At 32.9% G+C, this 24,246-nt stretch overlaps 1 protein-coding gene across 1 annotated transcript in view; it reads left to right on the top strand.

Annotated features, from left to right (window-relative positions):
- LOC139489957 (polycystin family receptor for egg jelly-like) overlaps positions 1–24,246 on the top strand; it is a 59,120-nt gene that overhangs the window by 20,548 nt on the left and 14,326 nt on the right. The window contains exons 7-16 of the mRNA XM_071276807.1: positions 1–695; positions 2,265–2,452; positions 5,029–5,199; positions 5,393–5,554; positions 5,982–6,103; positions 7,544–7,708; positions 20,573–20,728; positions 21,939–22,073; positions 22,328–22,448; positions 22,908–23,155. Coding sequence (XP_071132908.1) covers positions 1–695; positions 2,265–2,452; positions 5,029–5,199; positions 5,393–5,554; positions 5,982–6,103; positions 7,544–7,708; positions 20,573–20,728; positions 21,939–22,073; positions 22,328–22,448; positions 22,908–23,155 — 2,163 coding nt within the window. The remainder of the gene's footprint in view (positions 696–2,264; positions 2,453–5,028; positions 5,200–5,392; positions 5,555–5,981; positions 6,104–7,543; positions 7,709–20,572; positions 20,729–21,938; positions 22,074–22,327; positions 22,449–22,907; positions 23,156–24,246) is intronic.

Here is a 24,246-nt window from a genome sequence, read left to right on the forward strand (position 1 = left end):
ATAACAAGCAAAGTTGTTGTAGCACTGATCTGTCAAAACAGTCATAGGGACTACAACTGGGATTTATGGCGAAAACTCCAAAATGGTACATATATTAAAGACAAATATTTTGCTAATCCAGGAAATCAGCCAAAATCTGCTGCAATCTCCTTTGGAAAAGAGTCAATACCAGAGGGAAACTATTTGCTTAGAATGGTTGTTAATCTGACAGATTCTGGCCAATTTTTGGAGGACGAAATTTACATTGAATATAAATTACCGCCGATAATTACAAGTATTCAAGGAGGCTCAGTTAGATACATTAGCAAATATAATGATTTGGTTATAGATGCTGGTCCTGTAACATATGATAAAGTTCAAAAATACAAAAGTGTACCTTTTAACTATGAATGGTGTTGTCGCAAAGGTCTTAACCAGTCACAAGTGGACACAGTTCTTGGGAAATTTGGGTTACCGGGAGCTCCAGACATTATAACCCTTGGAACAAGTTGCAATGAATCTTCATGGGGAGCAAAATGGACAATACCATCAGAAAACCTTACTTTAGATACGTGGTATTTGTTACATGTAAAAACCAAGAAAATAACAAACATAAAGGATAAAAACTTATTAGGAAGTGCAGACACTATCAGATCAGCAACTGCTCTTCAAGCTGTAAAAGTGCAAATTGGGCACGCCCCGACGATTAACATACTGTAAGTATTAATGGTTATATTAGAAGGTCTATATGCCATTTTGTGTTGGTTTTTTTTATAGTGGTTAAGATTATAATACAACGTTAACTGCTGTACCCCAATTTGTGACATTTTTACCTATTATGTCTGTTTGTTTTGCTTACACATCTTTGTTAATTTAATGGAATTATATGCACAAGGAAATGTCTGTACTAAGTCACGAATATGACAGTTGTTTTCCATTCGTTTGGTGAGCTTTTACTTTTGCCATTTGATGAGGGACTTAGTCATTTTTCGTTTTGAATTTTCCTTGCAGTTCGGTATATTTATTATTTTACTGTTTGGTACATATAAAATTTCACGACTCAATTTCGCTTTCAGTTGTTCAGTTGTCTTCATAATTTGTAATGGTTTGTTATGAAAATAATTAAAAAAAAAGAAATATATGAGGTATAATTACCAATTACACAATCATCCAACAGAGACAAAAGAACGTGGATTTTAGCAACTATAGGTCACTGTTTACCCTTCGACAAATGAGCAAAACCCATAGCATATACAAGTAGTAAACTATGGAAGGCCCGACATGAGGAAATCTGAAAAACTAATCAAATGAATTAACCAACAACCTCATTTACGTACAAAAATAAATAATAAACTAAAACAAATACGACAAACAACAACCAACAACACTGAATTACAGGATCTTAATTGACATTAAATAGACACATAAAGAATGTGGTGGATTTGAATATGTGTCTCAGCGCTCAACATTTACTACGGACAATGGTATAACAGCGCAACATCAGACCAAACTGTTGTGAAGGCTTGACTCATCAGATCTATTCGAAGTGCAAAAAAACAAAAACAATCAATAAAAAGACAAAACAAAAAAGACACAAAGTACACAATCTAAGAGTGCTGGAACTATTTTAAAGCCAATTACAATGAAAAAAAATCATGTTTACACAGAATTATATATCAATCAGTTACTGTACACAACCAGCAGATTTAATGTACATACGTCATAAACAATCTGAGAAAATCAGAATATTGTACTATTCCGAATACACTTGTAAGTGCAATGTATAAATAAGAAGATGGAACCATATGTCCACATAATTATTAAGGAATGCATAGTTATTTCTTAATTGATCAAAGACATCATAAATGTTGGTACTAATAAAGAAAATATTCCAAAATCTTCACTTCAGTGTTAAATTGACAACCTTAAATGATAAGTTTATAAAAGTTAAATCGTTGTACTTTTAAAGGAAACTTTTTTTGAACGATTTTAAATAATGTGTTGCAATGAAACCCATGGCATACTTATTTATCAGTTATACCTACATTAGTTTCATTGAAGTCATAAATGTCACTGTAGTAACAGACAAAACGCGCAATATAAAAGAAACAATGTTAATGAAAGCGTTACACTTTTCCTACACGAGATATTTAACCAAATTCCAAGCGGATATAGCTACGAATTGATACATCCTGGGCAGCAAACGACCGGACCTTAAGATAACGGATAATTAGGGAGTTGGGGAATTTCTATAAGATTGAGTAAATTCTGAATTTTTATTTCAGGTGCAGAAAGAACTGTCTTCCAAAGTTGTCCCTCAACTCTTTACTGATCCTTAATGCAGATTGTCCAGAATGTAGCTTATCAGACACCAAGTACGAGTGGTCAATACTCGTGTACAATCACACGACAGAAGTATTCGACAGTCTGAATTCTGTACCAAGAATCAACCAGTCACTACTTATAGTGACCAGTAAGTGACCACATTTGTTATATTAATAAAAACTTATTGCAAAACCTGCAAAACATGTTATTTGTGCTAATTCATAGTACAAATTGTAATGAAATTTAAATAAAAAAACACTGTACGTATTTACGACCAATTACGTATACGCTTTGAATCTTTGAAAAATTTCTTCATATTGTTTCAGAGTTCTATCTTCTTGTCGTTTACACGACGTTTTAACTTTGTAAGCGCTTGATACTTTTACAGACGAAAAACGCTAAACATAACTCACATTACATCAGGCTATAGCTATAGCCTTATAAATGCAATATTGCAGCAAGAACTACATAAAACATTATTCGACAAAAAGCAGTGTTAATAATCAGACGAACGGTCTATCAATGTACTTAAACTTGAGTTCAAAGCAAAACTACTGAATTACAAATAAAATTCATTAATGAGATAAATGCGACAAAGTTTCAACATAAACATAATGACTAAATACATGTCTGTAATGGTTATATTTTTTTATTTCTCATAGAATAATTTTAAGCCAAAGTAAGTGTGGATTTCAAAAGTCCACACATTTTATTGATTTTATACATCAAATGTGCGAAAAACTAGGTATATTTCTTAAAACACTGTAAAAAAATAACCTTGTAATAGTTCAGTGATGTTTTCATAAAATCGTTAAACGGAAACGTGTATTAGCAAACATCGATTTCTATTAGAAACCCAATCACGGGTGTTTATTTATTTGTGTTGGTTTATGTAATGTATCCGGGTTTTTTTTATGTAATTAGTTAATACTTCAGTTTTATCATGTATGTCTATTATATAGTCATTTTATAAAATTTACTGTTTGCAAAAGTATAAATTATTCTAAATAATAAGGATGTTCTTATCCCAAGCAGAAAACCCCAGCCGTATTGGGCACAACTTTTTAAACTTTTGGTCCTCGGTGCTGTTCAACTTTGTACTTGTTTTGGCTTTCAAAAGTTTTGTTTCTGGGCGTCACTCGCTAGTCTTGTGTGGACATAACGCACTTCTGGTGTATTAAAATTTAAACCTGGTGTCTTTTATTAGCTATTATTTGTGTGTTTCTTTGTCCAACATGTTCTCTTATTTATTTGTATTGTAGTATTGTAATGTTATGTTGTCATTTTAATGTTATAGTTAACATTTCCATTAAAGCGGGAGGTTTGGCATGCCACAAAACCAGGTTCAACCCACCATTTTTTCTTTAAAAAATGCCCTGTACCAAGTCAGGAATATGGCCATTGTTATATTATTCTTCGTTTCTGTGTAGTTACATTTTAACGTCGTGTTTTTGTTGTGTTGTTTGTTTCCTTTTGTATTTGAGTGTGAATTCACATTGCTATAAGACGTGTCACGGTAATTTTTTATCTTTTTATCTTTTTTTTATTTAGTTTTGATGATATATTTGTTATTTTCATCGGATCTTGTCTAATGCTTAGTTCCTTTCTGTGTGTGTTACATTTTAATGTTGTGTCATTGTTCTCCTCTTATATTTAATGCGTTTCCCTCAGTTTTAGCTTGTAACCCGGATTTGTTTTTTTTTCTATTGATTAATTAAATTAGTTTCAAACCGCGCGTCTGGAGTATATTCTAAATTTAGTCCTGGTATCTAATGATGAGTTTATTTACAACCACTGGGTCGATGCCACTGCTGGTGGAGAATTATTTCCCCGAGGGTATCACAAGCCCAGTAGTCAGCACTTTGTGCTGACGTGAATTGTCATTGATATGGTTATATTTATAAATTTACTGTTTACCAATTTTTGAATGTTTTGAAATACTAAGGCTTTTCTACCTCAGGCATAGATTACCTTAGCTGTATTTGGCAAAACCTTTAGGAACTTTGGTCCTCAATGCTCTTCAACTTCGTACTTTATTTGGCCTTTTTAACTTTTTTGGATTCGAGCGTCACTGATGAGTCCTTTGTAGACGAAACGCGCGTCTGACGTTTATACTAAATTTAGTCCTGGTATCTATGATGAGTTTATTTACAACCACTGGGTCGATGCCAATGCTGGTGGAGATTTATTTCCCTGAGGGTATCACAAGCCCAGTAGTCTTCACTTTTTGTGCTGACATGAATTGTCATTGATATGGTTATATATATTTATAAATTTACTGTTTACCAATTTTTGAATTTTTTGAAATACTAAGGCTTTTTTACCTCAGGCATAGATGATTACCTTAGCTGTATTTGGCAAAACCTTTAGGAATTTTGGTCCTCGAGGCTCTTCAACTTCGTACTTTATTTGGCCTTTTAAACTTTTTTGGATTCGAGCGTCACTGATGAGTCTTTTGTAGACGAAACGCGCGTCTGGCGTATATACTAAATTTAGTCCTGGTATCTATGTGGAGTTTATATACTACTGTTGCTTTTATTTACATACTATAGGGTTGGATGTTATTTGTATATTATAAATTTTGTTTTTAATGTTAATTAATGATTTCTTGTTGAAGTGTGCACAATAGAAATGCTATATGGCACAATTTCTCCTACTCCAGTATCTAAATCAGCGCATTTAACTATAGTTAAGATCTCATTCTTGTAATTTTGAACTTTTTAGGTCTCACTGCTGATGAGATAGGTATCAGAACCGATGCCTTTCGAGAAATGGATAGAATAAGATTTCATCTATTGATCAGAACACCCGGGAGATCTAAATCGGAGGCAGATTATATCGTGTCTGTGAATGCTCCACCATATGGTGGTTCATGTTCTATAACTCCTAATACAGGTATGAATATATTTATATAGTTTAAATTTTGTTTGAATTGAGATTTAAAACAATTCGGATAAAAGAATATGTAGTTCTGCATGAGATAATTTGAAATTTGGTACTAACCGAAGTCGAACCATTGATCACGCATGGTAAAATAAAGATAATACTGCTCTCTTGATAATAGAAATATCAAATGTTTCTTTTTTAGGCATTACTGTTAAAACTAAGTTTACTATAGCTTGTAAAAACTGGTTTGATGAAGGATACAGATATATACAAAACAGAGCAGATGATGGAAATGAATTGTTAACATACTCTATCTATCATGTGAGAAACACCACGACTGGTATAGCTGAATCTTTGTTGTCAGGTTTGTACTGGTGTATACGTACTAATAATATATATTCATTATAAAAAGATAAGAAGAATATATTTTTTCAGGTATCTCTGACCAGCTTTGACTTTAGTTTTAAGCTATTTATTCGTCATCATTTTAAGAATATATCATCATACAAAAATACACAATATTAAAAATATAATTTGAAAATAAGGCAAATAATGAAAATACAACAAAAGAAGAAAAAAAATAAATAACAAAAAAAAAAAAATAGTCTTGATGAATAAGATGAAATGCAACTTTGTCAGAATAGAAAATAACAGTTTAACTTGTAAATCTCTTGCACTTTAGTAAGAATTTTTGCTTTTTTAAAAATATATCCATGTAGTTTTGCTGGATATTGAAAAGAAAGATTTATCTTCGTCGAACTGTTTTTTAGTAATAATATTCTTTATTTTAGAAGGCAGCAGTATTATTACAACGTTAGCAGTAGGAGATCCAGAAAATAATTTTCATAGCATCATAAGGGTTAATATCATAGATTTCTACAACGGATACACTACAGTGGATTTACAAGTAACGGTAATTCTCACCTTTCGAAAACTTTATTGCCCAGCACATAAGCAACCTGTTTTATTATTATAAATTTCCCCCACCTTAGTAGCAATATACCAAATTCACCTGCATATGGGATATGTATTTCCCAACTTATTCGATATTAAAGGGCTTGAAGCTCCTACTCAGACTTTGTAAAACGTCATCAGTGTCTGAGTAGAAAGTTGATGAACCAGGGGTATGTCAAAGAACGTCTCGTCCTTTTTTTAAAAACGTTCATCGGAAGGTTCCAAAACCTTGGTGATAAATATTCCGTATCACTTTCGCAAATAATACATGATGGTCTTGATGTATAGATTCTGCGTACTGATGTTGTTTATCATCTTAACAACGTGTTTTATTGTTCTTTCATTTGTCTTTGTTCTATTATTAATATTACTTTTACTGTTGGATTGTCTTATGTGATATCCGTTTAACGTGTCTCCGTATTTATACATCCCGTCAATGTGTTTGTATTGTCTTTCATATTTTGGTTGTGTGTTTTGTATATGCGACTTTTTGTATTTCTTTGGTTCTTATAACGTGACTCTGTACTTTAAAAGATCCCGTCAGTATGATACTGTTCTATTTTATGTCATTATGATATATTTCTATTTTATGTCATTATGATATATTTCTATTATGAATTACAAAATACGTTGAACCACAAACGTCAAAATCATTCAATCGCGTAGTGGAATTAACTATTTGTGGATTCTTATAAATTCTATATAACTGTTGGACTATTTCAAATATCGGTCTATTTCTGAAATTTATTCTTACATACTTTTGATTTTGTAACCCTGTATGCTAACATTAGCCATGTGAAATTTTAAAATGGTTTTTATGTACACTAAACGACAAATATATGTGACGTATAAAATTTTCTGACGTCAGACACGCAAATCAACGAATGTGTTTGTAGATAGATGTTTTTGTGTTCTGTTAAATTGTTCCTTTTAAAATTGTTACACGATGATGACTGCTGTACCCATATTTTGAATATTTTATTTATTGTGTCTGTTTAGTTAACGCATCATTGTAAATATAACGGAATTTGATGAGACTGTCATCAAAGTGAGAGGGTTAGCGCTATAAAACCAGGTTTAATCCACCATTTTCGACATTTGAAAATGCCTGTACCAAGTCAGGAATATGACAGTTCTTGTCCATTCGTTTTTATGTGTTTTGTTATTTGATTTTGCCATGTGATTATGGACTTTCCGAATTGATTTTCCTCTGAGTTCAGTATTCTTGTGATTTTACATTTTTTTAAAGACTAACTAAATTATCTAAAATAGCATTTGAAAATATTCTGTGAAATAATGACTTAAATCGGAAAATGACGTCCACCAATCTACAGTTCTATTCTTGTTTTCTATTTGTGGAGAAAAAAAATGAAAATACTTTGTATCTTATCATTTTCAGGTTAATAATGTCATTAATACTGATAGATCTACACAATCAGATACAGAGCTGATTAACACTATTACCGAACTAGTAAATGACGGCATGATTGAAGCACGAATCAGCAATGATCCTAAGCAGATCATTTACCAGGCTTCCATTATTGTGGCTTCTATTGCATTAATAGTAAGTAAGAGACACACTCACAGTCACCATACCCCTAAACATATGAAAACCAACTGTGCTTACCAAATTCATATTTCGTATATCGGTTTAAATAATTATCATTTTATGTATTTATGATTATAGTTATCAAAGGTACCAGGATTATGATTAAGTACGCCAGACGCGCGTTTCGTCTACATTAGACTCATCCGTGACGCTCATATCAAAATATTTATAAAGCCAAACAAGTACAAAGTTGAAAAGCATTGAGGATCCAAAATTCCAAAAAAAATTGCCAACTACGGCTAAGGTAATCTATGCCTAGGATAAGAAAATCCTTAGTTTTGTCAACAGGAATTTATAAAAATGACCAAAGACAAATAGTACCAAATAACTTAATTGTAATCGATAAAAAAAATGCAGATCGTGGTAAGGATTTGTTTTTTGGTATCTAAAGATACGAGTTGGATTACAATTATAGGTTTCGGCGATAAGATATTAAAGTTTTTATCTTATTAACAAAATTGTACCGAATAAATTCAAATTCTGTATTTTTTTAGAATTGAATAATTATACTATGTCACAATCTAATTACTATTGTTTTTTTTTTCTTTTACTTATCCTGTCGATATCTTACTGTCTTCTTTATTAATTTAAGACTGCTATTTTTTTTTTATTTTGTTATCAAATAGTTACAAAAATAACTAAACATTATTGCTCATTTTGATGTAAATCTATCACGATCCTGTATTCCGTCGATTCTTATATTTTGGCATTGCAAAAGATCATTTATGTTTTCTTTGACCGTTTATGATTTCTATAAACCTTTTCAATTGGATGAGTACTTGGACAAATGATATGATTATTTGTTATTGACTTTGCCCTAGCTTTAAATAACCACGAGTGCACTCAGATATAGAAAGTTTGTAAGAAAAGACTTTTTGTTCGATTTTTTTGTGTGGCTAGCTGCAAAACCAGGTTCAACCCACCAGTTTTTCTTAAAATGTCCTGTACCAAGTCAGGAAAATGACAGTTGTTTTTTGATAGTTCGTTTCTGTGTGTGTTGCATTGTCGTTTTGTTTTTTTGTTGCACATCAGTGTTTCTGTTGTTTCGTTGTTTTCCTCTTATAGTTGATGTGTAAACCTCAGTTTTAGTTTGTAACCCGGATTTTTTTTCTCTCAATTGATTTATGTCTTTCGAACAGCGGTATACTACTGCTGTCTTTATTTGTATCGATCTGATGAGTCAAATCTCTTTCAATTGATCCTTATAATCGGTATGATGCTGTGTTATGACATTTATGTCTCATGTAAGGTAAGGACACATGTTATAGGTGCCTGGCCTGATTCAGGAACCTGTTATACAGTTCATGTAGTGTATTGCTGTATAATATGTATCAAAGGAGTAGGTCCGGTAATGGCCAATTTTGGGCTCAAATTTCAGGTTCATCTGACAAAAGATTTTGGACACTTTTTAAACACTTAAGTGTCCATTTCAATTGATCCAATTAGTTTATGTGAAAAATTTTAACTGATGTAATGATTAAAAACGCTCCGATTCTAGCTAAATACGAAAATATATCAAATCTGCCAAAAAATGTCATAAAAAAGAAATGGCCAATGTAGATAAAAAAGAATGGCCAACGTAGACACAGGTATCTTGTCTTAGGGAGGGATAAATCCTACTTTGTAAAGGATCACTCTGATTCAAACAAAAAATTCTCTGAAACTGATATTATCAAGATGCTTGATTTCTTGATTGACAACATATTTGTTACGTTCGGAGGACGTGTTTTTCAACAGACTGTCGGCATTCCAATGGGATCAAACTGTGCCCCTCAACTTGCCGACTTGTTTCTTTATTATTATGAGGCTGACTTCATGCATGAACTTCTTAGGAAGAAAGATAAGAACTTAGCAATATTCTTTAACTTTACTTTCCGCTATATAGATGATGTTCTTTCACTAAATAATTTAAAATTTGGTGATTATGTGGAACGCATCTTTCCCATCTCGAACTAGAGATAAAGGATACTACAGATACAGTTAAGTCGGCCTCATATCTTGACTTACATCTAGAAACTGACAATGAGGGTCGGTTGAAAACAAAACTTTACGACGAAAGAGATGATTTCAGCTTTCCAATTGTGAACTTTCCATTTCTAAGTAGCAACATTCCAGCAGCACCTGCATACGGGGTATATATCTCCCAATTGATACGATATTCCCGTGCTTGCATTTCCTATCATGATTTTCTTGATAGAGGGTTGCTGCTCACAAGGAAGCTATTAAACAAAGAGTTCCAAATGGTGAAGTTGAAATCATCCCTTCGTAAATTTTACGGACGCCATCACAAGTTGGTTGACCGTTATGGAATAGCCGTTTCACAAATGATATCGGATATGTTCCTTACGTCGTAACTACAATCCTCTTCCCTTTCATGAATGTGACCTACCGAATTAGGCTATTTACCGTATTTGTTATAACATAAGCAACACGACGGGTGCCACATGTGGAGCAGGATCTGCTGAGACGTTACGCACGATACTGGTGATACCTGACGTTACATTAAAATAACATCGAAATACACTTTTTGACTGACGTTTTATCCAAGTCGCTTGTTGTTAAACTAACGTGTGCATTTAGGTTTGTCATGATTGTCCCCCAATTCGTTTTTAGCTCACCTGGCCCGAAGGGCCAAGTGAGCTTTTCCCATCACTTGGCGTCCGTCGTCGTCGTCGTCCGTCGTCGTTAACTTTTACAAAAATCTTCTCCTCTGAAACTACTGGGCCAAATTATACCAAACTTGGCCACAATCATCATTGGGGTATCTAGTTTAAAAAAAGTGTGGCGTGACCCCGCCAACCAACCAAGATGGCCGCCATGGCTAAAAATAGAACATAGGGTAAAATGCAGTTTTTGGCTTATAACTCAAAAACCAAAGCATTTAGAGCAAATCTGACATGGAATAAAATTGTGTATCAGGTCAAGATCTATCTGCCCTCAAATTTTCAGATAAATCCTACAACCCGTTGTTGGGTTACTGCCCCTGAATTGGTAATTTTAGGGAATTTTTGCTGTTTTTGGTTATTATCTTGAATATTATTATAGATAGAGATAAACTATAAACAGCAATAATGTTCAGCAAAGTAAGATTTACAAATAAGTCAACATGACCGAAATGGTCAGTTGACCCCTTTAGGAGTTATTGCCCTTCATAGTCAATTTTTAACCATTTTTCGTAAATCTTAGTAATCTTTTACAAAAATCTTCTCCTCTGAAACTACTGGGCCAAATTAAACCAAACTTGGCCACAATCATCATTGGGATATCTAATTTAAAAAATGTGTGGCGTGACCCGGTCAACCAACCAAGATGGCTGCCACGGCTAAAAATAGAACATAGGGGTAAAATTCAGTTTTTGGCATATAACTCAAAAACCAAAGCATTAAAAGTAAATCTGACATGAAGTAAAATTGTTTATCAGGTCAAGATCTATCTGCCCTGAAATTTTCAGATGAATCGGACAACCCGTTGTTGGGTTGCTGCCCCTGAATTGGTAATTTTAAGGAAATTTTGCTGTTTTTGGTTATTATCTTGAATATTTTTATACATAGAGATAAACTGTAAAAAGCAATAAATGTCGGAAAAGTAAGATCTAAAAATAAGTCAACATGACCGAAATGGTCAGTTGACCCCTTTAGGAGTTATTGCCCTTTATAGTCAATGTTTAACCATTTTTCCTAAAACTTGTTATCTTTTACAAAAATCTTCTCCTCTGAAACTACTGGGCCAAATTAAACCAAACTTGGCCACAATCATCATTGGGATATCTAATTTAAAAAATGTGTGGCGTGACCCGGTCAACCAACCAAGATGGCTGCCACGGCTAAAAATAGAACATAGGGGTAAAATTCAGTTTTTGGCTTATAACTCAAAAACCAAAGCATTAAGAGCAAATCTGACAAGGGGTAAAATTGTGTATCAGGTCAAGATCTATCTGCCCTCAAATTTTCAGATGAATCCTACAACCCGTTGTTGGGATGCTGCCCCTGAATTGGTAATTTTAGGGAATTTTTGCTGTTTTTGGTTATTATCTTGAATATTATTATAGATAGAGATAAACTATAAACAGCAATAATGTTCAGCAAAGTAAGATTTACAAATAAGTCAACATGACCGAAATGGTCAGTTGACCCCTTTAGGAGTTATTGCCCTTCATAGTCAATTTTTAACCATTTTTCGTAAATCTTAGTAATCTTTTACAAAAATCTTCTCCTCTGAAACTACTGGGCCAAATTAAACCAAACTTGGCCACAATCATCATTGGGATATCTAATTTAAAAAATGTGTGGCGTGACCCGGTCAACCAACCAAGATGGCTGCCACGGCTAAAAATAGAACATAGGGGTAAAATTCAGTTTTTGGCATATAACTCAAAAACCAAAGCATTAAAAGTAAATCTGACATGAAGTAAAATTGTTTATCAGGTCAAGATCTATCTGCCCTGAAATTTTCAGATGAATCGGACAACCCGTTGTTGGGTTGCTGCCCCTGAATTGGTAATTTTAAGGAAATTTTGCTGTTTTTGGTTATTATCTTGAATATTTTTATACATAGAGATAAACTGTAAAAAGCAATAAATGTCGGAAAAGTAAGATCTACAAATAAGTCAACATGACCGAAATGGTCAGTTGACCCCTTTAGGAGTTATTGCCCTTTATAGTCAATGTTTAACCATTTTTCCTAAAACTTGTTATCTTTTACAAAAATCTTCTCCTCTGAAACTACTGGGCCAAGTTCATTATAGATAGAGATAATTGTAAGCAGCAAGAATGTTCAGTAAAGTAAGATGTACAAACACATCACCATCACTAAAACACAATTTTGTCATGAATCCATCTGCTTCCTTTGTTTAATATTCACATAGACCAAGGTGAGAGACACAGGCTCTTTAGAGCCTCTAGTTACCTCTTTAAAGCATTCCCTACATGTACATGTATCTATTTTCATATATTATTGGTTTCTATAACTTCTGTTTCTTTATAGGGATAAATACTGATTAATAAATTTCTAGCATTTTATTTCATTAATACATTCTAAAACATTTAAATGCGTTTCTTCTGTGTTTCGAATGACATTGTTTGCGGTTACTTCCGAACAAATATAGACCACTGACGCAGCAGGTACAACCGCTTTCCTGTCCACAAGACGATATTGAAAAGGCGAGTTCGTTTTGTTGTAATATAGACCACGAAACACAGGTGTTCCCGCAGAGAGTGAAGATCCCCAAGAATCCGTTGTGTCAATGCGTAACGTTTCCATGCTTTTCTCTACTTTCAGCATGTAGTACTCCTCCTCATCGTCGTCAGTATATAACGCAACTAATTGACCAACCGAAACTAATTCTTGCAAAGACACTTGTTTATTTTCTTCATTTTCTTGTGCATCCGCTCTGTATTCTCGCTTCATTTCCCATTCAGTATAACCACCAGTTTTTATCGAATTATAACACTGGTCATACATGTGATGAAAACAGTTTACACAGAAACAAGACAATTCACTGATATTTATCAATCCTTTAGCAGAATCACGACTAGCTCTTACTTGGTGAAGAGATCGAATGATAGGCACCGGCTTAATAGACAGTATGTTGTCACGGTGAATCGTTTCCGCATATCGGAATATTCTTCTCATGCAATGTGACCTCGGTTGTGTTAGAAATGAATTCGCGTATTTATAGAGATCTTTTGCTGTCCTTATCTGAGTCTGTCCGCGTAAAATTGCACAGTCGGCTTGTCTCTTAATAATTCATCCAGCAGCGTATTGTGGTCCTGGAATGCACAGATAAGTTTTTTTTTTATGTCAACTGCATGACATTGGACCTTACCATTTTACCGCGTTCAAGGTTTACAATTTTTAATAGTAACAATACCGAAAGTCATGAGAAATATAACAGATACACTCAATACACTATAGCGACTGCCAAGATGAAGAACAGAAATAAAAGCCCTGTTCCTTGATACAACGTATTTATTTTTGTGTCAGCTGTAATTTAGTCCGACGCACATGTTTTATCAAAATACATTTATTTCAAATTCGATATAATAGAAAAAAACATGTTAAAAAACAAAACTTTCTAGAATAATGTTTTCAAACATTAACCCATAATGTGACGGATTGAAAAAAAACAGTTTACCGATAATGTGAATACCCGACCGTTTTTAAAATATTTACATTTTACACAAATAACTCATAAATATTCAATCAAAAGCTAAATTATATATATTCCATTGTACTCGAAAATGTGAGAAAAATCATTAAATCTGTGTCCAAGATATCTAGCGTAGAGACTGACAGACGGACTGACATTCAACTGTATTTAAAGGCAATCAAAGTAGTAAGTTCGAGGATAATAAACTAAATTATTATAAATACCTTTTGCATAGGAAGTTTCGAAGAAATTTCTTGTGAAATGTTGATATCCAAAGTCGTCGCTTGTTTGACTAATATCTCCGAAACAGTGTCTGCTCTTATACTGGGCTGTACACCTGTCAGTAAACTCGTGCATTGTTTCTACTGAATATGAAATCGACTGTAAATATTCCGCTATATAATTTTGGACTTTGTGAACAAAGTATTGATCATGAACTAAGTCTGGGCTTATAACGAAAAATTGTTCCGTGATAATTTCAGGAAAGTCTTCTGAACTATCAACACCATCGTATTCTAGCAATGCATGTCTATGTAGAATAGTAACATGGACCAACTTTTCGGTTTTTGAAAGTAAGCACTTTGAATCTCGGTAAGCTCGGAACACCTGTAATTTTCACTAAAGTGATGCACACAAACACATTGCTTTTCTGGGAGATTTCTAACAAGATTTTGAAATTGTTCATTTTGCCATGTAGCTCTGTGCTGATGCACTGGAAAAGTTTCAATTAGTTTTCTGAAATATGAAAACAACTCACCAACTTGACTTTCTTTTTTCACGAGCATTAGTTTCTTTATGGTTTTGTTCCCTTTAACATTAACGCTTACATTTTCAAACTTTTCCCACTTTACAAATTCCGCAGTGTCAGATACATCAAGTTCACAAGGCAGAAAATTCAAGATTTTAACTCCACAATCGAAACAGTTTCTTTTAAGGCACTGTAAATTGTGTGAACCATCAACTTTTTCGTATAATGTTGCATTAACGACATCAGATATTGAATCGTACACAGGAGTAGAATAGCATTCATTCGGTTTATTTTCTATCAAAAGTTTCTTTCGGAATTCCATACACGATTTAAAGACAGTTTTAAATTATAAATGGTACTTGCAGCAACATGTTTGTCTATCCTTAGGTCGGACGGGTCGCACAAAGTAGGGTTTGCACCTTTCAAACATTCTTTGAGCTATTTTAATAGAGGGGATTTCTCCGATATTATTCAAATACACATCGGTCTGTGTTTTTTCTAGTATGTGTGTCATGTGGCTTGAATAAGTTTTCGGACCAATGCGGATCCTTTTGATATCTGCCTTGTTACCAGTCGGACGAGAAATACCAGGCTTACACCAGAACTCATAAATACGTTTCTTCGTGTCAGGTATTATTGCATCTCATCTAGTTTTTCTATTTGTGTAAGTCCAGCTTAATTTTTCAGATTTAAGTATTCTTGTTCTTATTGCATGACCACGGCTAACTCTTCTTACCGGTAATCCCAATTTCCTAGCCAGTTTCTTTCTGCATTTATTGTCACTGATTTTTTCACCACTTACTGATGAAATGATAACATTCATCGTTTTCAAAGAGTCATCCGATCTTTTTCTCTTACAGTTGTCAATAACAATTTTTAAATCTTCCGTCAAGGTTTTTGATGTTTTGTGTTCTTCTATTTCCTCCGGCAAAGAAATCACTTCAGAAGATTGCAGTTTTCTCACAGTCGTCGAGTTCGAATTTTGCAAGTATGCGACCATGGTTGTCACCCGCCTGTCTAGGCTCTTTGGTACGGCCAGTTTCAGTTTCTTCAATGTCCGATGTTTTTCTGTTCTATTATCGAAAGAATTTCGCATATTTAAATCCTCGTTTTGCCTTTGATCATTGATATTTTCTTCACGTTTTCTCTTTCTATATTTCCGTTTTCTCTTCGTTTCTTTGACCCGTCTCATTTGTTCTTTCTCTTGTTTCTCTCTATGTTGTCTTTGTCGTACTGCCTCATCTGATAAAGAATATTCGTTTTCCTTTAGATTTCTATTTCTGTAATAAGATTCAAGCCTTTGTTCTCGTCGCTTTTAAAGCTTTTCTTGTTTGTACTGTTCAAGTCCTTCCTTAGATGACATCCTTTTTTTTCACTGAAATAATTATGAAAGTTTTAATATATAAGTTATTTTAGATACGATTAGGACAGATTTACGATGACAAAAAATAAATACAAATACAAACACTTGCAGATAATCTTGAATAGTTTAATAACAACTGAATAATATCCGATTGATTTTCACAGATAAAATTATCTTCAAATTATTAGGAGCGAATTTTTTTCTCGCTTCTGAATAGACTAATTTATTTATTCAAATCAAGGGCCCTCGAAAGGCCATACAATGCATACATTAATCATTTTGACAATTATCAACAACAAAAAACGTCTGTAACGTTACGTGTAACTTTCAAAAACTGAGTTCCATGTATGGGACATTTTATTGGACATGCGGTTTTGTTTGTAATTTGTGCAAACCTGGGCGCATTGTCATGTTTCAAGGCGCAAAATGCGAAGAAAGGTTTGTAATTTTTTAAGCGGTAAATAGAATTAAGGAATTATTCAATATAACAAATTGATTTAATCTCATTCGACGGATTAGTGCTGGAAAATGTGTGAAAACTGTAGTTGTGACAAATTCCGACCTGTGTAAACCGACGTAACAACAAAGAAAAAAAATAAATGATTTAAAAGGCGAGTCTTTGTACATAATTTTGATACCAATATTGATTAACTTACCAGTATTCTGTTCATAAAAATCAAGTCCGTAAGTTCGGCTTAAATATTTCCCTGCTTGTTGGACACTTTTTAATATCTCATTCAGGGGCCCATTGCTTCGCTTCTAGTACTGGTTGTGTTCAAATTTTTTGACGTCACAATGCTATGACGTTGAACGTTGCGCTGCCCGAAAATGCTGACTTTTGGTGAAAAAATCACCAATCTTCAGCAAATTTTGCCCAAATATCGGCATCTATTTGTAACGCGGGACACGAGAAAAATGACGTTATTTATAAAATCTTATTTTGATGTTAAATGTATATGTTTTCTAGTAGCAGCGACAATATAGTGACCAATTGTTGCTTATGACACGGTATTTTTTCTTGAGTGTCACCAGTTCCGTGCGTAACATCATACCCTTCCGGAGCACATGAGATCACCCCTAGTTTTTGGTGGGGTTCGTGTTATTTATTCTTTGTGTCATGTGTACTATTGTTTGTCTTTTTCATTTTTAGCCATGGCGTTGTCAGTTTATTTTAGATTTATGAGTTTGACTGTCCGTTTGGTATCTTTCGTCCCTCTTTTAAATTGTTTTACACTTTTGCATGTCGTCGCATTTATAGCTTGTTATGCAGTATAGGTATAGATTTGAACAAAGGTAAACTAATATTGCCACAAACATGTCAAATATCTATTTCTAGAATCTTGTTAAAAATATCTGAACGTTTTTGATCAACTAGTTTCCGTCAAAGCTTAGTTTAGTGAAAATATGATTTCTCTACTCGATATAAAAACTAACCACAAAATCTGATAAGACAGACATTTTGCTTTTTAGAATTAAAACTACCTTTGGCCAGATTGATAACTTTAATTTTGTACTTGTTTGGCTTTATAAATATTTTGATATGAGCGTCACTGATGAGTCTTATGTAGACGAAACGCGCGTTTGCCGTAGTAAATTATAATCCTGGTACCTTCGATAACTATTTACACCACTGGGTCGATGCCACTGCTGGTGAACGTTTCGTCCCCGAGGGTATCACCAGCCCAGTAGTCAACACTTCGGTGTTGATCTGAATATCAATAATGTGGTCATTTTTATAAATTTCCTGCTTACAAAAACTAAGGATTTTCTTATCCCAGGCATAGATTACCTTAGCTGTATTTGGCACAACCTTCTAGAATTTTGGATCCCCAATGCTCTTTAACTTTGTACTTGTTTGGCTTTATACATATTTTGATATGAGCGTCACTGATGAGTCTTATGTAGACAAAACGCGCGTCTGCCGTAGTAAATTATAATCCTTGTACCTTTGATAATTCATATCAATAAAATCTGTTGCAATCATTTTCAGTAATATATCTCATATCTGATATTCAACAGGGAAAGAAATAATGTAATTCTGTAGTTTTAATTTAAACCACTACGCAAATTTCATCTAAATTCTCACAAAAGGCTGCATTGTAGATTTAAAAAAAATCATATATATGACCACAGAGATTAACACTTACTAGTATTGGAAACTTTGAATCGGATTAATTATTATTTAAAAATGTACCTAATTGAACCTGAATACCTTATAGGTTTTACGTTTTACATGATTCATGATTGGTAGACCACAAAAACGTTCATCAGCTTATGTAAGGCATTGTGGCAAATAGTTCCCATTGGAACTCTATGGGGAATCATATTTTAAATTTACCCAGAAAAATTTAAAACCAATCTAACTATAAACTTTGCGAAATGGAAGCATAAGAATTCGTCTTAATCAAGTTTTCGTTATGTTACGATATACCGAAAACCAACTTATTTTCGCGAGTGATTTATTTTCGCGAATATAAAAGACTTTGTTTTTAGCAGAAAATAAAAATTAAAGTAGTCTGGTGAAACTGCGTTTATAAGAAAGTACCATGATAAGATTATAGAAAAACAAAACATATGGAACCGTCCTTGACTTCAAATCAGTACATGCACAGTAAAAGTTATAATGTGTTTGTCAAAACGGAGACAACAACAAAAAACCAACCCCCATCTTACTGCAAGTATAGGACGTCCTTTAACTTCGGTTTTAGCTAAATTCGTTACAAAGTAATCCAGATAGGCTCTGTAAGATGTAACACCACAAAGTCGGACCCTGTCAATATAGTGTCCTTATCAATATTAAAATAAATCAGTAATACAACATTCTGTATTTCAAAAGTTAGTGACATAAAAATAACAAAACAAAAGAGGATATTTACACATTACTGCATGTTTTGGTTATTTTTAACAATCAAACAGATCAATGTATCAATGATTACATGATACGATCTTAACTGTGCAAGAGCTAAAGGTACATGTGATAGAAAAATCAAAAATCAATTTGTTTTAGAATTTAAGTATTTTGTTTCGTTGTCAATACCATAACACTGATCTAGAATAAACCAAAGTTTTCTTAAACCGCTCAGCTTTTGGCTTAGAAACTATCAGATTACCTTGAGTAAGACCTCTCAAGGAGTAAGAATTATTCATGTTTTTATCTGATTTCAGTTTAAAAATTTGAACTAGGTACATTGGTGCTGCAATACGCACACATGTATATAGAAGTAAGATTGAATCAGTAAGATAACACGTGATAAGAGCATCACACAATAGCATCTTATACAAATGCCCTAGAGTATTAATAGTTTTCATTATCGCTTTAAAAAAAGATATCAAAATCATGAGGTCATAACATGTGCTATCAGTAACACAAATACGCATGTTTGAAAACAAATTGCTTTCTAAATAGTGTGACATTTGATAAGTAGAAATTTATTTGCAAATATTGAAATGCTAATTCGAAGTCTACGATATCCCAACCGTCTTAAGGTGACCTATAGTTGTTAATTTCTGTGTCATTTTGATCTCTTCTTTTCTATATTTACGATGTTTATATATCCCAACTGAAGTCAGGGATTTTGTTAACAATATCTTTTGAGAATTCTTCAATAGAAAATTTGGCTGTACCTGTAGAAAACTTATTTAAAACGGAATAGCATATCTTAATTTTACGGTGATGTTGTTAGCCGAGCCCGGTAATTTAGATATGATACGGGTACACTTATCATTCCTTTAAATTAACGTATTATAATAGGTTACCTATTCAACACTGTCAAGAAATCTATGAATATTGTTTTTATTGGTATACATATTGATTTAGTTATCAGTAAAATAAAGCCATACTAAAACTTATTGTTATACATACACTAATGTACTTTCACGATACTACAATCTGTCGATTTTAATATTTTTGCACTGCACAAGGACATGTTTTTCTCAGACTGTTAATGATGTCTCTATCACAAATCCATTGGATGTTGGATACGTACTGATTGATATTTTAGTCTTAGATACATGATTTTTTATACTTATTATTAGTTGTATTTGGCTTTGAACAAGCTGTCAGTAGTTGCAAGTACTCCCGGATCTGTACTTAGTGATTTTTTTGTTGTTCGGATGAGGGATTGATATGTACCATGCCATGTCCTGTCTGTGTTTTTGTTTGATGTTTTTTCTTTATATCGATCTGATGAGTTAAGTCTTTTTCAACTGATTTTTATAGTTTAGTTTTCTTATGTCAACTACATTTGAACTTTAGTGGATAGTTGTCTCATTGGCAATCAAACCAAATCTATTGTTTATATTGGAAAAATTGCAAAAATGGAAACCTCAATAATCCAACAACAGAAACAAAAAGAACTACAACAGTAGAAATAATAAAGATAACAATACAATGAAATAATGCCTTACATTTGAAAAATTATAGAAAAGAAGATATAATCTTTATGAAATTAAACGTTATAAAATTGGAGTCACTTGATAAAAATAGTCATGTCAACTAGCATTTATAACTTTTATTAGTGTACAAAAAAGTAACTTATAGTATAGCTTATATTTTTTTAGCCAATACAACCAGAGACGTTTAATACCACGGACAATCCGTTAGAATTGGTTTCTGGATTATTGGAAGCCACAAAGAATGGAACAAAACCATATGACGACATACTGAATGATCTGCTAAAATATTATCAAGATCCTGTTAAGGTGGTTATTGTACAGGTGGGTATATTTGATTTGAGCGAGTAAGTTTGTTTATATTAAATACTGATTCAATAATTGTCTAATTTATACAAAATCAAATAATTTATTATACGTATTCTACGTCAAGACAATTACAATCAAAACCAAGGAGTTAACAAAGACTCGTAAAACCAAAAGACATTTACATCAACAGTTATGAATAATAAATAAGAAACAACCGGTAGTGAATTCGGGTGCTCCGGAAGGGTAAGCATTTCCTACACCGTATACGACACCCGTCGTGTTATTTCTTTGTTCAATTGGGTAATGATAGAAGGTTATTATGACTGAGGAAGAATATCAGATATGATTTCTGATACACTTTTGTCATAATGGCCAATTGGCTTATGATGGCGACCGTAAAAATTTCTTGAGTGATGACCTTAATTAGATTGATTCATAGCCCTTTCTTAGCAACTTTTGAGAAAGCAGTATTCCTCGTTCAACAAAATCAACGTACTTTGAGCTAGCTCTAGAGTAACGTTCCAATTGAGACACACATACTCCATATGCTGGTGCCGCTGGAATGTTGCTACACAGAATTGGAAAGTTAACTATAGGAAAATTAAAATCCTCGCGTTTGTCATAAACTTTGGCTTATCTTACATGTACCTCCTATACATTTCTAGGAATATGATTGGTAAAATCGTCCGCGTGGAGACCGTATAATTCCATATTAGGTTAGTAGGGAGGCAGGGTTTATTTCAATACACGGTTAGTAGTGGTTACCGACTTTGACACTATTTGATTATTTAAATGTATTATAAGTTCCGTTTAATATTGTTATATCAAGCTTGTTTATATTAAATTGTTATTGTTAACATTTGTTTTTTGTGCAGAACAATGGAAGTAGGTTCTTAAAATTGAACACTTTAATATAAACATAAGAAGATGTAGTATGATTGCAAATGAGACAACTTTGGTCTAAATTCAACAAATAAAGATAGTCTGTAAGATAAATTCGTTACATAGTGTGATAGTGACCTAAAACGATATATACGGGGTCAGTAAATTACAAATAGGATTCGGGCTGCACTTATACCCCATATGGAATTTACTGACCCCGTATATATCGTATTATGTCACTTACACACTATAACTAATAATACCTGACAGTTATCCGAATCAAGGTAGTCTGATATGCAAATAAGAATTACCAAGTATTTTAAACTTAATTAATTTTTTCAAGGCTATTGAGAATTTGACAAAAGAAATGGAAGTTAAGTTAATGTCGGATGACTCAACGTTTTACATGACAGAAATGGCAACCACTGCATTCGCCACTGCACTCAGTGATAATAAACTAGTTAATAACTTTGCAGGGGTAAGTCTTATAAAATGAATTAAATTGCCGAAACATTATGAGTTAAAATCAAGAGATGCAAGTAAGATTTTTATAAATAAGTAAGCAAATATTGCATTCTCCGAAATTAAAGAAAAAGAAGAAATATGAAAAGAAATTAGTTTATTCCAGATGAAAGTGTGAATATTCATGATTAAAAATGTTCGCCGAAATCATTTTAATTTTTTTTGCATAAACAGCTTAATTTAATTTAATTCGTTGCATTTGTTTTTCAGATTTCAGGATCCAATGCACTAACAAATCTTGCTACAAGTTTAAAAAACGCAAGTGAAACTGCATTATTAACTAATGGTGTGTTCGATAGCTCAGACCTTCATTTAGACTCAACATCAACTGGTGAGAACTATATCTAAAATACTAGAAAATTTTGTTATGAAAGAATTAAAAGTGATGATACTAAATTATGAGAAGCAACATTTATTATTCTATTATTTGATAACTTTTGTTCAATAGACCGTTATATGAAAGGTTATGTAATATATTGATATTCTATTTATTGAAATGTGAGACGGAATTCACTCTTCAGTTGTATTAAGTAAGACTGAAAAACTTGTTTAAAGAAGTAGTTATTAGGAAAGCTCAATTGTGTTCACCATAAAATGAGAAGACGGTTCAATATTGCCAATTAGACACCTATGGTCATTTGGTCGTCTGTAGATTTCATTTATTTTTGACGTTTGGTTACTGTCTTGTCTATGTTGATGTTGATGTATTTCGTATCATGCGGTAAATTTCGGAATGTTTCAAAAACAAATTTGTTGTAGTAAAGTGAATTGGAATCAATTATATTTTTAGCTATCATGACATTAGTGTCTGCTGTTGTTGGAACAACACTGACATCAAATTTTCCGGAGAAAAGTTTGCCATTGATATCTGCAACAACTGCTGACGCAAGAAAACAAGTAGACTTTTTTGTAAAGATGTACGGAGATGATGCTTACAGTAAAATGGAAGATAGTGAATTAAGTCCAGAGGAGCGCACTGGACTATACTTATTGAGGGCGAGAATATCACAGGCCGAGTTTGAGGAAAAACAAATATTGGTATTCATTATTTTAAATATACGGCATGAGGAGCCATATATTTTTCGTTTTCAAAGAAAAAAAATACAAATACAATTTAGTCCTGGTATCTATGATGAGTTTATTTACACAATAACACAATAATTTTTTTTATAACGGCTATTATTGCTACTATGAATTTGTTAAGTCCTGAACATATATTCGTATTTACTTCATGTTAACCAATGCTAACATAAATACGGTGTTTGTGGCGGTTCCTGAATGCTCAACCTAAGGTTAACGGTATCGACTTCCAAAGTTTAAATTCATGGTTTCTACAATGTAATGTACATTGACATTTATTTTAAATCGTATGGATTGAGTTTCTGATAAAATGTAAGGAAATGGTTTAACTAATGCATACATATATGTTTAACTAAGTCCTCTGTGCACGTTCTTTTTTTATGGCCTACCTACGATAGTAGAGGGGCATTATGTTTTCTAGTTTGTGCTTCAGTTTGTCCGTCCGTTCGTCCGTCCAACCGTTCGTCCCGTTTCAGGTTAAAATTTGTGGTCAAGGTAGTTTTTGATGAAGTTGAAGTCCAATCAACTTCAAAATTAGTACATATGTTCCCTATGATATGAACTTTCTATATTTAAGGAGGCTCGCGGGTATAAGATTTTCAGAAAAAAATTAAACATTTATTTTTCATTACAAATTTTATTTATTACCTTAAGTAGTTGTTACTTTATCATATGGTACTAAAATCATTCCAAAAAATCAATTCTTGTTGGCCCCAGATGACTTTTAAAATGCAGATATCATTGAAAAAGCTCCAGATTATCTCCCTTTGGTGCAAAAATGCCATTTTTTGGCATTAAAATTGAAATGTTTTTTTTAACTCATCGGTGACCTATATTTTTTATTGTTGTTTTGGAATAAGCTGTACATAAACTAAATAATTGTAAAATTTAAGCGATTTCTGTAATTTAGTTATTTTTTTATTTCTATATTACAGCTATTTCTCCTATCAGTTAAACAGAAAAAAAGGACATTAACAAAAATGTATGCTTCTTTCGAAGGCAGATTGTGAGCGTAAATGAACGGTGACCCCATTTTTTTATTTCATTTT

The sequence above is a fragment of the Mytilus edulis genome, chromosome 9, assembly GCF_963676685.1.
Source record: "Mytilus edulis chromosome 9, xbMytEdul2.2, whole genome shotgun sequence".
NCBI classification, from domain to species: Eukaryota; Metazoa; Mollusca; class Bivalvia; order Mytilida; family Mytilidae; genus Mytilus; species Mytilus edulis.